Source organism: Theropithecus gelada, chromosome 7a (genome assembly GCF_003255815.1).
Source record: "Theropithecus gelada isolate Dixy chromosome 7a, Tgel_1.0, whole genome shotgun sequence".
Taxonomy (NCBI): domain Eukaryota; kingdom Metazoa; phylum Chordata; class Mammalia; order Primates; family Cercopithecidae; genus Theropithecus; species Theropithecus gelada.
In genome coordinates, this window is record NC_037674.1 from 18,428,658 (window position 1) to 18,443,779 (window position 15,122).

Sequence of the window (15,122 nt, forward strand, 5' to 3'; positions counted from 1 at the left end):
CTGGCTAATTTTTTTATTTTTAGTAGAGATGAGGTTTCACCATGTTGGCCAGTCTGGTCTTGAACTCCTGACCTCAGGTGATCTGCCCGTCTTGGCCTCCCAAAGTGCTGGGATTACAGGAGCTAGCCACCGTGCCCAGCCTCATCTTTGATTTCTTTATTTCATTCATCCCTCCCATCAGACTGATGAGCAAGTACTGCAGATTCTATCTTCATATACCTTCAAGATACACCTTAATCGGCCAGGCGTGGTGGCTCAAGCCTGTAATCCCAGCACTTTGGGAGGCCGAGACGGGCGGATCACGAGGTCAGGAAATCGAGACCATCCTGGCTAACACGGTGAAACTCCGTCTCTACTTAAAAAAATACAAAAAACTAGCCGGGCGAGGTGGCGGGCGCCTGTGGTCCCAGCTATTCGGGAGGCCGAGGCAGGAGAATGGCGTGAACCCGGGAGGCAGAGCTTGCAGTGAGCTGAGATCACGCCACTGCACTCCAGCCTGGGCGACAGAGCGAGACTCCGTCTCAAAAAAAAAAAAAAGATACACCTTAATCAGTTCAGATTCTTACTATCTGCATCTTAGCCTAGGTCATGCTTATTTCCCATCAAGATTACTGCAACAGTCTCCTAACAGTTTCCTTACTTCTATGCCTATCCCCTGTAATCCATTTATTCCACGGCAGTCAACACCATCTTGTACAAACATAGATTAGGTCACTTAAAATCCGCCAGTATTTTCCCATTGTGCTAAAAAATTATCACTTTATGCTGCCTTGTAAGGACCTACAAGATCTGGCCCCCGGCTGCCCCTCTGACCTCACTGCCTACTTTTCCATCCCTCACCCATTATGTTCCAGCCATACTGGTCTTCTTTCTGGCCACCACAGAGCTTTTGCACTGCTGTTCACTCTTTCTGGAGTACTCTTCCAGACTCTTCTAAGACTGACTCCATGTCATTCAGGCCTTAGCTCTAATGTCGTATTTTGAGAGTAACCCCTTACTCATCTATTGAATTACCCTGATATTTTCTTGTTTATTTATTTGTTTAATGTCTGTCCCTCAACTACAGTATATGTTCCATGATAGCGAGCACCTTGTCTGTCTTGTTCCATCTAGAAATCTATAAATGAGCATGGCACATGGTAGGTATTCAGTAAAGTTGACTAAATAACGACAAAAAATAAATAAATAAATAAATCTTAGCTTATCTTTAAAACTACACTAAAATATAGGAGAATAGAATTATTAACATGAAGAATAAGTGATTGTGTAAACCAGTAGTAAATGGCTACAATGGTACAGCGGTTTAATTTTGCTGGCAAGCAGAGAATTCTTAAATATTTAAACCAAGACAGGATCACTTTACTTTTCTAGTTTACCTGAAGGATCCACGTTATCATGTCCTTCTGGCCTTCTAACTGGGGAATTCCTTTGAGTTTTTCCAAAAGCATTTGCATATTCATGGCTGAACTTCCCAATCCTTTTTTAAAACACAAAATCACACATCATAAATAAATACATACAGTCATCTCTTGGTATCCTCAGGGAATTGGTTTCAGGACCCCTATGGACACCAAAATCCACTAATGCTCAATTCCCTTATATAAAATGGTGTAGTAGTTTCATAAAATCTATACACACGCTTCTGTAAGCTTTAAATCATCTCTAGACTACTTATAATGTCTAATACAATGTAAATGCTATGTAAATAGTTGTTAGATAATATTGTTTTGGGAATAATGACAAGAAAAAAAATGTCTGTACATGTTCAGCACAGTGACAACCATCCTTTCCTTTTTCCCTCTGAATATTTTCAATCTGCGACTGGTTGAATCCCTAGATATGGAACCCACAGATATGGAGGGTCAATTATATCTTCATAATTATGTACAAATTACAATTTCTAGTTAATGTTATTTACATTGATAACCAAGGTTTGCCAATCAGTCCCTTAACTACATTAATTTTTCAATGGACGAATCTGCAATTATATGAAGTACTGGGTTATAATGATATGATCTATTAAATTTAAAAATGAGTTTAAGTCTCTCTCTTACATCTTTTACTGGCACTGCTAAGTGAAAGCTACCCTAAATATCTGTCTCTGGTCTTTTCTCTGCTTTACTCAACATCTAAGCAAAAGTGCTTAATGAGAAACAAAATTGCCAAAAATATTGAAGTGGGGGATGTCATATCCATAAACTGAATAGGTTTTTGATGTCTTCAGGGATCTAAAGAATACAGCATGTAAACAGAAAACATTTGTCTCCTATTGTTTTTATAATCAACATGCCTGGAATGTGCTTTGAAAAAACTATCTTAATCAGGTAGGATTTATTAGAAATCTAATTTAAAACTATCCTTTTCTTCCAAGTTGAATACAATCAAAATGAACACATTATCATTCAGATTTCTAGCATTTAAAATTCAGAAACATTAATATCTTATTAAGACATGTCACATGAATGCTATGGTTGACACAGCAGAAAATATTTGATAATACTGAGATGGGGAATTAAAGTAAAAATCACCAATATATGCAACCAAAAAAAAAAAAGGTGGGGAGATCACGTAGTAAAAAGATTGTAGTAAAGACTACAGTAAAGGATTTTAAAATATATTCGTATACTTGAAAATACTAGTTACAAACTAAGAATGCTAGGAAAAAAAAATTATTTCAGGGTTACCTATGTTTTAAGGACTGACAGATTAAAACTCTGTAAGATATAAACTTTCAGGTTTGACAAACTAAAACTCCTTAAGATCTAAACTTTCAATGACAAATGTGTTGAAGAGTGATACTCAAACATACTTGAAGCCTTATGATAAAAGTCAAATGTTACTTCTTCTTCAGGAGCTTTTTGAAGCTGTTGCTTCTCTTCTAGTAAACCCAATGCCAGAATATGAAAAGCCTGAAGGAGGAAAATAAGAGATCTTTAAAATTGAGCTTCTTCAGGTAAATATATTTTTAATTTAATTTTTATTTTTTTCAGAGACAGCTCTCACTCTGTCACCCAGGCAGGAGGGCAGTGGGGCAATCCTAGCTTACTACAGCCTTAAGCTCTTCGGGTCAAGTGATCCTCCTGCCTCAGCCTCCTGAGTGGCCGGGGACTAGAGGTGCACACCACCATGCACAACTAATTTTTTTTCGGGGGCCAGGGGGTAATAGACAGCGTCTCACTAGGTAGGCCAGGCTGGTCTTAAACTCCTGCGCTCAAGTGATCCTCCTGCTTCAGCTTCCCAAAGTGCTGCAAATTACAGGTATGGGCCACCATGCCTAGCAAAGTAAATCCATTTTAAGAAGAAGTATAAAAATAAGAAGGCTGATATGTAAAAAACACGCAAAGGTTTCAGCAGTTCACATTAAGCAGTTTACAGAAAGAGAAATGATGAATACACATAAGAAAAATGTTCAACCTGGCCCGGCGCTGGTGGCTCATGCTTGTAATCCCAGCACTTTGGGAGGTCAGGGCAGGTGGATCACCTGAGGTCAGGAGTTCGTGACCAGCCTGGTCAACATGGTGAAACCTCGTCTCTACTAAAAATACAAAATGAGCCGGGCATGGTAATGGGCGCCTGTAATCCCAGTTGCTTGGGAGGCTGAGGCAGGAGAATAGCTTGAACCCAGAGGCAGAAGTTACAGTGAGCCAAGATTGTGTCACTGCACTCCAGCCTACTCCAGCCTGGGGGGACTAGAGTGAAACTCCATCTCAAAAAAAAAAAAAAAAAAAAAAAATGTTCAACCTCACTTAGAGAAAAATGAGTTGAAACAAGATCATCCTATTTTTCACCTATTACAGTGGCAAAAATTTTGGTGTTTAGTAAAATATAGAGCTGGCATAGGTATTGGGAAGTAAGCACTTTTGACCATACTGGTGAAGGGAAAGTAAACTGGTACAACATTTTTGGAGGCCAATTTGAAAACATCTACCAAAAATGTAAAGGCATATACCAACTACTAGGAATTAGTATGACAAATACACTCCCTTAAGTATGCAAAAACATTTGTATAAGAATGTACTTTTTATTATTCTTTGTTACAGCAAAGACCTAGAAATACCTGAATGTCTATTAATAGGAGACTACTTAAACACATTATATCCATATGATGGACTATGCAGCTATCAAGAATAAGTAGATCTATATGCGCTAACGTGCAATGATTTCCAGAATATACAAAACTTTAACAATGCTTATGTCGTATATAGCATACTGGGACTCAGGGAGAGAAATTTTAACTTGATTTCAAACATATCTCTACAGTTTGAAATTTACTAGAGAATGTATTTATCAGTGTTATAACAAAAATTGAGGTACACATAGGGTAATGACAGCATTTAGAACCTGTAGACCAACAATACTCAAAGAAAAAGGATTAGTTACGCAGGTATAAATAAACATAGTGTTACAACTACCATGACGTGGCATAATTAAGTATCATGTATTTATCTCTAACAGTAACAAGGAAAAATAGCTGCTTTCACTTTAGCTAATTCTCCTACCTCTATGAATAATTACACTTTTATCCATTTTACTAATGAGAAAATCATTATTTGCTCCTTAAATAGGAAGTGGAGAAACCCAAGACTGAAGTCTAGACCTATCTTCAAATCTTTATTATACTGTCTCCTTATAATTCAAGTAAAATTAAAAATCATGACACAATAACAACATGTCAATTTATTAGCATAAGTATGCCTGTTTTTGTTTCCATGGGTTTTATTAAACAGAAATGGTTCCCAAGAGTAAGGATGCTAAAAACACGAGAACATATCACTAAAAATTTGTGCTGTCTGTAAGCTATTTTTAATGACCCCTACATTTCCAGTGCTCTAGATGTGGTTCCAATTGAAGTTAGACCTGAGATCTTCTCCAGATCCCCAAGAACTCTAGGACTTGATGTAGAGAAAATATTTTGGGTAAACAAACCATTTGGAGCATTCCTTCAGTCCACAAGTTAGAATCTGTGTCTATTGCCCGCTCAAATACGGTCCTGAGAATGTACATCATGACATCACAGTTGAGAAGGTTAATCACTTTGCTGAAAGCAGGGCAGAATTCAGGAGGTGGTGGTGGTGGTAATGCTATAGGAGGTGGGGAATGGAGGGGGAAAGAGACAAACAGGTACATTTTTATTTGGGTTATCCTACATACTAAATTGCAAATGTCAAAAAATAATAGGTTACATGCAAAACAACACATGCTTTTTTGCTACCTTTCCAGCACTGAAAATATCAATGTTAAGTGTAATGTAAGTACTATATCAGTCACCCAAAATGAACTACATTTGCTATCAATTTTAAATTCAGTTACTACTGATATATACCATATCTTAATATGTGAATAAGAAGCAAAAAGCTCTTTGCACTTCCTTGAGCTGTCCACTCTCAAAGACCAACAAAAACAAAAAACTATATGCTTTGCTGATACAAAACCACAGAAAATAATCAAAATGAGTCAATTCAGAATCTCACTTTTTACCTTCATCTTTGTTTTCTTGTTTTCGCCTTTTCTTTTGCATATGTTCAGCCTATAAAAAAAATCTGTCATTAAATATACTGCTTTGCAAGCATGAAACAAATGAAATACTTTAAAGCAGTCAGGAAAGACCCAACCACCTATTAAAATATTTTATATACTGAAGCATGTATTCAAAATGCCTCTTTGTCCTAGAAACAAAATGGTGTTCTAGAGAAAACTAAAGCAAAATAGATGAGGAATATCCCTGGTCAAAAACTTAGTCTTCATTATTTTCTACTGAAAATATTTACTCAGTACCTATTATGTACGGGGTACTGTGCTATGGGCTGTAAAGTATTTACTTTATAAGGACAAAGCCAGACATTACCTTAACTAAGTGATCAAACTTAACATAATCCTTCATAGGACAAAAGGACGTATGTGCCAAATAATGAGATGTAATATATCACTTACATAGCATTCTTGCCAAAAACTGTTTAAGTTGAATCTATTTGGTACTCTATAGAAATGCTGATGTTATGAAAGAAAAAGATGCAAAAGAATTATCTTCTAAATTAAAGGAGACTATTGGCTGGGCGAGGTGGCTCATGCCTGTAATCCCAGGATGTTGGGAGGCCAAGGTGGGTGGATCATTTGAGGTCACGAGTTTGAGACTAGCCTGGACAACATGGTGAAACCCCGTCTCTACTAAAAATACAAAAATTAGCCAAGCATGGTGGCATGTGCCTGTAGTCCCAGCTACTCAGGAGGCTGGGGCAGGAGAATCACTTGAACCTAGAAGGTGGAGGCTGCAGTGAGCTGAGATCGTGCAACTACATTCCAGCCTGGACAACAGAGTGAGGCTCCGTTTCAAAAAAAAAAAAAAAAAACTAAAGAAACATGACAATCAAATGAGGGTGGGATGATGAAGTCCATGATGCTTGATTGAATCCTCTTCCCAAGACAGCTATTAAGGACATATGTAGTATAATCAGGAAAATCTGAATATTGCCTGTATACTAAATAACATTATTGATTCAATTTTAATTATTGGGTGACATAATGCCCTCTATTAATAAGAACCAGCATGAAACTATAGAAAAAGAAGAAAATTTTCTGTGGAGTTAGAAAGCATAAAGCAATTTAGGTTTATTTACTGAAAAGGATACTTTTTTCTACCTTGCTATGCTGGGTTTTGGAGTAATGATAGAAGTACATATTGAAGTCTTTCAATGATTCATCTTTTAGTTCATAAACTCCATGGCCTGATACACCTGGTTTCCTAAATAGATGGAAAATAAAAGATGAACTGCAGTGTTCTTGAAGCATAAAATACAGACAAAATAAAAACCTAAAAATTAATCTAGAAGTCAAATATACAGAAAAAAATTATGTCTCATTTAGCTTATGAAAAATTCCATTCCAATAATAAAACTAAAAACCTACATTGTGAACACGAAGCCTAATAACAGTTGTGTTTTATAATAGTGAAATTCAAACAAATCTGGAGAAGTTTGTTTTATACTATCTAGAACTCATACCATGCCCTATCTCTAAACCGTCTTAGAGATTTAAGAGTCTCTGATGCCTAAAGGTTGTCTGTTCAACTAAAGAACATTTCATTGACCTTAGGCACTTCACTGTCTAAGGTCATATCTAAAACAGTAGGGAGACATCATAACCTTAGTAATTTGCAAATGAAAATATAGTACTGAATCCTTTATATAGTACTACAAGGAAGATCATTAAAGTCAAAAGGAGTACTCCATATTTGTTCTAAACATTAAATAGCTTTTGGTTTCTATCCAATCTCTAAGTCGAATATTTCAATGAACATTACTAGATCATAAGAAAAGCTATACCCTATTTTAAAAGTTATTTGAAACTAGTAATGTATCTGTAAACACAATACTGCAACAGGTAGAAATTCACTATCAGTATTGATTTTTCAAATTTCAAAGATTAATACAATCAAATTTTTATTTCCATTTTATATACTCAAATGAAAATATTATAAAATAGTTTTAATTCTACTAGAGAAAAATCCAAAATTAGCATATAAAATTTTATAGAATAAATGAAATCATGGGTTCAGATTAACGGGAAAGAGAGTATCAGAAAAGTTCATTTACTTACTATCTAAATAAATCATCTAATATCATAAATGAGTATTTCTTATTCACTTGTCAAAAACACTCATTTTTTCAACAAACAGGTGCTAAGTGTCTACTGTGAGCCCCTCACTGTCACCCTTTCTAATCTGTATTCCACTCTTATTCTTGGGAGTTCAGGTTAAGAACTTCAGAGCTTCTACAAAGTATCCAAAGTACAAGAACAAAGATCAATCTACCTTTTAGAATAAACATAAATATTAAGCACTTACTTAAATGTGGCCACTTTGTTTATGACATTCTCTAAGCCAGTTTCATTATTTTCCTGTTGAAACAATATTTTTGTCATTTTTACCTTCATATAATGACTTCCACTTCATTGTGAAGTGAAATACATTTTCAACTGCATCTCTGAAGTACTTTGTAAATAATTTTAAAAAGTTCAATTTCCACTATTAAAAAATTAGGTCTAAAACCAATTATCTATGTTTTGGGAGACCAACTTCCTAAGAGATAAGATGTATGTATAAACTGTTTAAGAAAGGTTATCTAAGTTTGCCTTCATATGTGTGTACTTATACACACATACATCTATGGCATACACACACAGTATTACCAATACTTCAAAGAAAAGAAGCTCTTCTTTATGTAGTATATTCATCACCCCCATCATTTATGTACATGCCCATGCTATACTAATCCCTAAAACCAAGGTAACAAAATTAATGAGCTCCAACTAGTAATCTATAGCAATACACATGTCTAGATGTCCTAATCTACCCTCTGCAAATATAGTAAGTTTTTTTCTGATTGACCTGATCTTTTCCTTAAACAGGGAACACTATTTTTTTACAAAGTTATTTAAAATTAAGATAAGGACCTAGTCAAACTACTACAGTAAGCTCAGATTCCTGCAGTCTTGTAAAGATAAGAAATGTAACCTTCTTTAAAAATATATATACTTGGCCAGGTGCAGTGGCTCACACCATTAATCCCAGCACTTTGGGAGGCCGAGACGGGTAGATCACGAGGTCAGGAGTTCAAGGCCAGCCTGGCCAACATAGTGAAACCCCGTCTCTACTAAAAATACAAAAATTAACCGGGCTTGGTGATGCACGCCTGTAGTCCTAGCTACTCGGGAGGCTGAGGCAGGAGAATCACTTGAATACAGGAGGCGAAGGTTACGGTTAGCCAAGATGGCAGCACTGCACTCCAGCCTGGGCAACAGATAGAGACGCCGTCTAAATATATAAATATATATCTCTTTTCATATTCATTCCTTGGCCGGACGTGGTGGCTCACACCTGTAATTCCAGCACTTTGGGAGGCCAAGGCGGGTGGATCACTTGAGGTCAGGAGTTCCAGACCAGCCTGGCCAATATGGTGAAATCCCATCTCTACTAAAAATACAAAAATTAGCCAGGTGTGGTGGCACGCACCTGTAATCCCAGCTACTCGGGAGGCTGAGGCAAGAGGATCGCTTGAACCCGGGAGATGGAGGTTGCAGTGAGCCAAGATTGTGCCACTGCACTCCAGCCTGGGTGACAGAGCAAGACTTCGTCTCAAGGAAAAAAAAAATGTATATATAGTGTGTATATATACACACACACACACACATATATACGCACATACACACACACACACATATACATATATCCCTATTCTACCTCTTTGGAAAGTCTTGACAGCACAGATAAGTATAATTATTTTTTAAGAATCATTTTTCTAATTCATATTCAAATCTCGGAGGGAAAAATACCAGACTCATAATCTGTAGGACTATTACCACAGTATCTGTATATACAAAAATACAAATACCATCTGTGGCGGTCATGGTCACGTGAATGCACCTTGCAGACATCTAATTACAGGAAGTAAATGACTACATGCCTCAACTGCTGTGCTCTGGTGAAACCAAGGCCAAGCTTCTCACCAGTCATTCCCAGACAATGAGCAAGGCAGAGGTACTCATGCAGGCTCATTCTGGGAGACACGGGAAGGCACAGATGGAAAGTCCATTGAAGCCCAGCAGTCTGGGATGCTTCTATTTAACTTTCCTTCCCTCTTTATTTCACTGGGAATCAGATTTGCATCAGAATCTGATGGCTCCCCTTTTCGTTCCCAGATCCCTCACCATTGTCTTTAATAAAAATCTTAATGTTTTGTCACAAGATCTGCTTCTCAGAAGACCCAGATTAACACACCACCCAGTTTCAGTATCTCAGGAAGTTCCCTTTTTTCCTCTAGAGTAATCTTTATTTTAAAGTAAACAAAAAGTAAAGGAGTTTCTCCCAGAATTAAAATTTATACCACTAAAGGATGAAGGTGATTGGTTTACACCTATAAGGTAACAATATAGGACTTTTTGCCTAAAATTTTGAAGTAGTTTCCAATTAAAGAAAAAGAAAAATCTACCCCATCTTGAGGTAAATAGAGATAAAACCAAAATCAGACTTACATTCTCAGGTAAATTTTTGGCAATGGCACTGTGTGGCATAGGTTCAATGCAAAGCAAGTGAATAATTTCTCTCATTGTGACCTCTTCTTTGGTCACATTTCCCACTCCAGGTACATAACGCTCACCTAGTTCAAACAATTTAAAACAAAAAAAAGTAGAATAATTGTTTTCTATTTAAATTTCTCCCCATCAGAAGCACTTACACACAGAACATTGCATTAAATTAAGTCTGTGAGAGAGGGGCAAGAGTTATTTGAATGTGTTCTCGCATCTGAACAAGAATCTATGTTGAAAGACAGAGGCAGAAAACTGTGACCTGAAGGAGAATCCAGGCCTTGTCTTAGCTTACTTAGACACATACACACAAACACACATACATATACATACACATACACATACTCACACATTATAAACAAGGCCCCTCAAATAAATTAGCATGTGTTTCTAACCCAGAATACATGGCTGATGGCATCTGAATGAGCAGTGGCCATCACTGAATAGCTTTTCTTTCAAGATCTTTCTCAATTTTGTCTCTACCTGTTATTTAACAAAGAACAAAGTGAAAACTGAAAAACAAAATACTTTAAAATGTCTTTATGTGTTAAATGACAAAACAGTAATACGTATTAAGAATGACTGGTGTTGTGAAAATGCCCACAAGGTCAGATTTCCATTTTGCATCACAATAAACTGCCAAATGAAGAGAGAAAATAGCTAAAATAAGTATGAGAACTCCACTGGTGTCAACAGCATCTAATTCCCATTGCCTTAAGAAAGCTTACCATATCTGGCCTTATGTCACCACTGATTTTCAACACTACAGTATCTGTACGAAGTCCTATGATATCTACAATAGGGTTACAAAGAAACCCCTTGCCTAAGAGATTTGATGAATTCTACAAATTTGCCAAAGAAAGACTTTTTGTCAAGTGAATTCGTTTCCAACACATTCATTCCTCTTTACATTTGTAAAGTATTTTGTAATTTTCATAACTTTTCACCAAAAACAGTATCCCCTAGAATTTTAGTGCTAGAAGATACCTTAGAGATCATGTAGGTTACCTCTACATTTTACAAATCAGGAATCTGAGGCCCAAAGAATGCAACTGCATGCTCTTGAAAGCTGGTAGCAAGGCCAAGACTAGAGCTCCTGATTTTAAATCCAAATATTTTTCTGTTTCTTAATGATTTTCCACTATAGATCAGAAATATAATTTTTTAAACAAAACTGTTGACTCCTGAAAGTAACAAACTTACACTCAGGAACAGAGCAAGTATTAACTAAAAATCAAATCACAAGAAAAAAAAACAATAAATTTGGGCAAACACAATAATAGTAAAATAACAGTAGGAATAAAAAAACAGTAAAAATAAAACAGCAAAATTATACTACAATATTAGAAATTCTTCATATAGTACTCTAAGGACAAATGTAAAACTTTCCCTTGAGTTTTCATAATTTGAAAAAGTATATAATCAATTTTAAAATCTTTTACACATTCTTAATTTGCCCATTTTTTCCCATCTGCTTCTAACTGGCATATTCTGGACAGGAAGAGTTAGTAGCCTGGAAGGTTTAAGTCTCACTCAGCAATAAAGGCTTACTACCCTTTCTGCTGAAACATGTAGCTAGTCTAGCAACTAGCTCTCTGACAAACAGTAAGTAAAACTGAACCCATGTTTACAGACTTACGTAACAGCCAGAATCCCCAGCTAAAGAACGATTCAAACCAAACAGCGTTTGGTGCAGTAAAGTAAATAACAAAAGCCAGAATAAGAAGTCAAGAACAAGATGATAGCCGGGCGCAGTGGCTCATGCCTGTAATCCCAGCACTTTAGGAGGCCAAGGAAGGTGGATCATGAGGTCAGGAGTTCAAGACCAGCCTGGCCAATATGGTGAAACCTTGTCTCTACTGAAAAAAAAAAAAAAAAAGTACAAAAATTGGCCAGGCATGGTGGCGCATGCCTGTGGTCCCAGCTACCCAGGATGCCGAGGCAGAAGAATCGCTTGAATCCAGGAGGCGGAGGCTGCAGTGAGTTGAGATCGCACCACTGCACTCCAGCCTGGGCAACAGAGCGAGACTGTCTCAAAAAAAACAAAAAAAAGAGAACAAAATGATTGCAATGAATGTACCAGCTGGTAAAATCAACACAGACTATGACATAGCATATATTTGTACTTAATAGGTTAGAATGTAGTGTTTCTGCACCGAATATTTATATTAATCTCAACTGAATTATAAGACACATTTCTATGGGTCGATGTCATAACTTGATAGACATTATTTCTGGCAAGGAACACTCTTTTTCTTTTCTCTAAGTAACCTTAACAAAGCTAAGTATGACCAATATTTGCACAAAATTATTAAACAGAATGACACAATGAAAATATATTTTACTTAGACCTATAATATATATAAAAATTTTAGCACTAAATGACCTCCAAATCAGTCAAAACATTTACAAATCAGGTACTGAAAAATAAAAATGTAAAATCTGTACTTGTGCAAAGGTGATTTTCTAAGTGCAGTATTTGAATAAGGAGTAAAATGATCAATTATAGTTCATATAAATGGTCTCTCTAAAAAGTAACCCATGTTCTATTTCAAAACATTGTGTTTTAATCTTACCCACAATATAGATGAGGACCTGAAGCATTTCTTCTATTAGTGTATTATATTGTTTAATCAAATCCTATAGAATCGAAAAACAGTAAATTAGTTATGCAAGAACCAAAAACCTCCATAAAACATGCATTTCTGGATGAGACTCATGGTCCATCCAGTCTAGTATTTTTTTATCCAGTCTAGTATTTCTGTGTGTGTGTGTGCACAGCACAAATAGTTACAATCATTCCCTTTTTTGACATCAAATTCAACAATACCTGGCATGTAATTGCCAAATACTGTCATCGTTTTCATTATCATTATCGCCCACATAGTCATAAATCAGCACACTAATGCTAATCTTCGGCTCTTCCTCTATTATTTGCTGCCTTCTTACCTGGGTTAGTGAGAAAGTGCCCTCAAATAGACTCCCAACAGTTATATGGTGAGAGTATCCTTCTCTAACACATCCCTCATTTAAACACTATTAAATCAGATACTGATTTTCACTAAGTATAAAACAACTAAAAATTAGCTCTGCATTTTATATCCTATTCATGTTAGCCCTTTGCAAGTAACTTCTATTTTTTTCATTTAAAAAATTTTTTTGGCCAGGTGCAGCGGCATGTGCCACTGCTCTCGGCTCTCCTAGAGTTCTTTAATTCTTGAATTTGATTTAGAAATTGTATATGAATTGTATAGAATTGTATAGCCAGGTGTGGTGGTGCATGCCTGTATTCCCAGCACTTTGGGAGGCCAAGGAATATGGATCACAAGGTCAGGACTTTGAGACCAGCCTGACCAACATCGTGAAACCTTGTCTCTACTGAAAATAGAAAAATTAGCTAGGCGTGGTGGCACACGCCTCTAATCCCAGCTACTCAGGAGGCTGAGGCAGGAGAATCACTTGAACCCAGGAGGTGGAGGTTGTAGTGAGCCAAGATCGAGCCACTGCACTCCAGCCTGGGCGACAGAGTGAGACTCTGTCTCAAAAAAAAAAAAATTATATATTTATTTATTATTTTTCCAAAGAAATTTTACTAGCAGGAGTAACTTCTAATTTGAAAGAATAAAATAATGTGATTTCATGAATTCAAAGTAGTTAAGGGCTACTTTATAGGTTGGTACTTCAAATGTTCAAACAATAAAGATGCGGCCAGGCACGGTGGCTCACGCCTATAATCCCAGCAATTTGAGAGGCCAGGGCAAGCAGATCACTTGAGCTCAGGAGTTTGAGACCAGCCTGGTCAACATGGTGAAACCTTAACTCCACTAAAAATACAAAAAATTGGCCAGATGCAGTGGCTCACACCTGTAATCCCAGCACTTTGGAAGGCTGAGGCAGGTGGATCACGAGGTCAGGAGTTCGAGACCAGCCTGGCCAACATGGTGAAACCCCATCTCTACTAAAATACAAACATTAGCTGGGCATGGTGGTACATGCCTGTAATCCCAGCGACTGGGGAGGCTGAGGCAGGAGAATGGCTTGAACCCAGGAGGCGGAGGTTGCAGTGAGCCGATTGTGCCACTGCACTCCAGCCTGGATGACAGAGCAAGACTCCATCACAAAAAAAAAAAAAAGAAAAAATTAGCTGGGCATGGTTGCTCATCCCTGTAGGCCCAGCTACTCAGGAAGCTGAGGCAAGAAAATCACTAGAATGGGAGGCAAAGGTTGCTTTGAGACAAGATTGAGCCACTGCACTCCAGCCTGGGTGACAGAGTGAGACTCTGTCTCAAAAACAAATAATAAATAAATAAAATAAAATTTGTATATTACCTCTGAGACAACAAAGATAAAAAATACCAATGTCATTATAGATGTACATAAATAGGACTTAAATAGGACTTCTTTCTGAGAGCAATTTGACAACATGTATTAAGAGCCTTAAGAAAAACATGTTGTTGGCCAGGCACAGTGGCTCACACCTGTAATCCCAGCACTTTGAGAGGCCAAGGCGGGCGGATCACCCGAGGTCAGAAGTTCGAGACCAGCCTGGCCAACATGGAGAAACCTCTCTCTACTAAAAATACAAAATTAGCCGGGCATGGTGGTGCATGCCTGTAATCCCAGGTATTTGGGAGGCTGAGGCAAGAGAATCGCTTGAACCCGGCGGGGGCAGAGGTTGTGGTGAGCCAAGATCGCGCCATTGCACTCCAGCCTGGGCAACAAGAACAAAACTCCATCTCGAAAAAAAAAAAAAGAAAGAAAAACATGTCATTTTATCTACCAAATCCACTTCTAAAAATGTGTCTTAACAAAACAGAGAAGTATTTAAATACTGAGCTACAAATGTTTATAAGACCAACCAACTAGGAAGACCTCTTCAGTAATAGACTTCAAAGTATAATGCATCATATAGTGCAATCCTATATAGTTACCAAAATTGATATAATTGTATATTTATTTCATGACAAGAAGAAAAAACTGCACAATATGTTGTTAAGCATAGGAAGCAGATTACAAAACAGCACAGACAGAATGATACAATT

At 37.1% G+C, this 15,122-nt stretch overlaps 1 protein-coding gene across 1 annotated transcript in view; it reads right to left on the minus strand.

The window, feature by feature from the left end:
* The window catches only part of UBR1 (ubiquitin protein ligase E3 component n-recognin 1), a 154,655-nt gene that overhangs the window by 69,422 nt on the left and 70,111 nt on the right, over positions 1–15,122 (minus strand). Inside the window, exons 20-27 of the mRNA XM_025390690.1 lie at positions 12,657–12,720; positions 10,027–10,151; positions 7,841–7,893; positions 6,637–6,739; positions 5,479–5,527; positions 4,927–5,081; positions 2,810–2,909; positions 1,377–1,477 (exon numbers count right to left, since the gene is read on the minus strand). Coding sequence (XP_025246475.1) covers positions 1,377–1,477; positions 2,810–2,909; positions 4,927–5,081; positions 5,479–5,527; positions 6,637–6,739; positions 7,841–7,893; positions 10,027–10,151; positions 12,657–12,720 — 750 coding nt within the window. The remainder of the gene's footprint in view (positions 1–1,376; positions 1,478–2,809; positions 2,910–4,926; positions 5,082–5,478; positions 5,528–6,636; positions 6,740–7,840; positions 7,894–10,026; positions 10,152–12,656; positions 12,721–15,122) is intronic.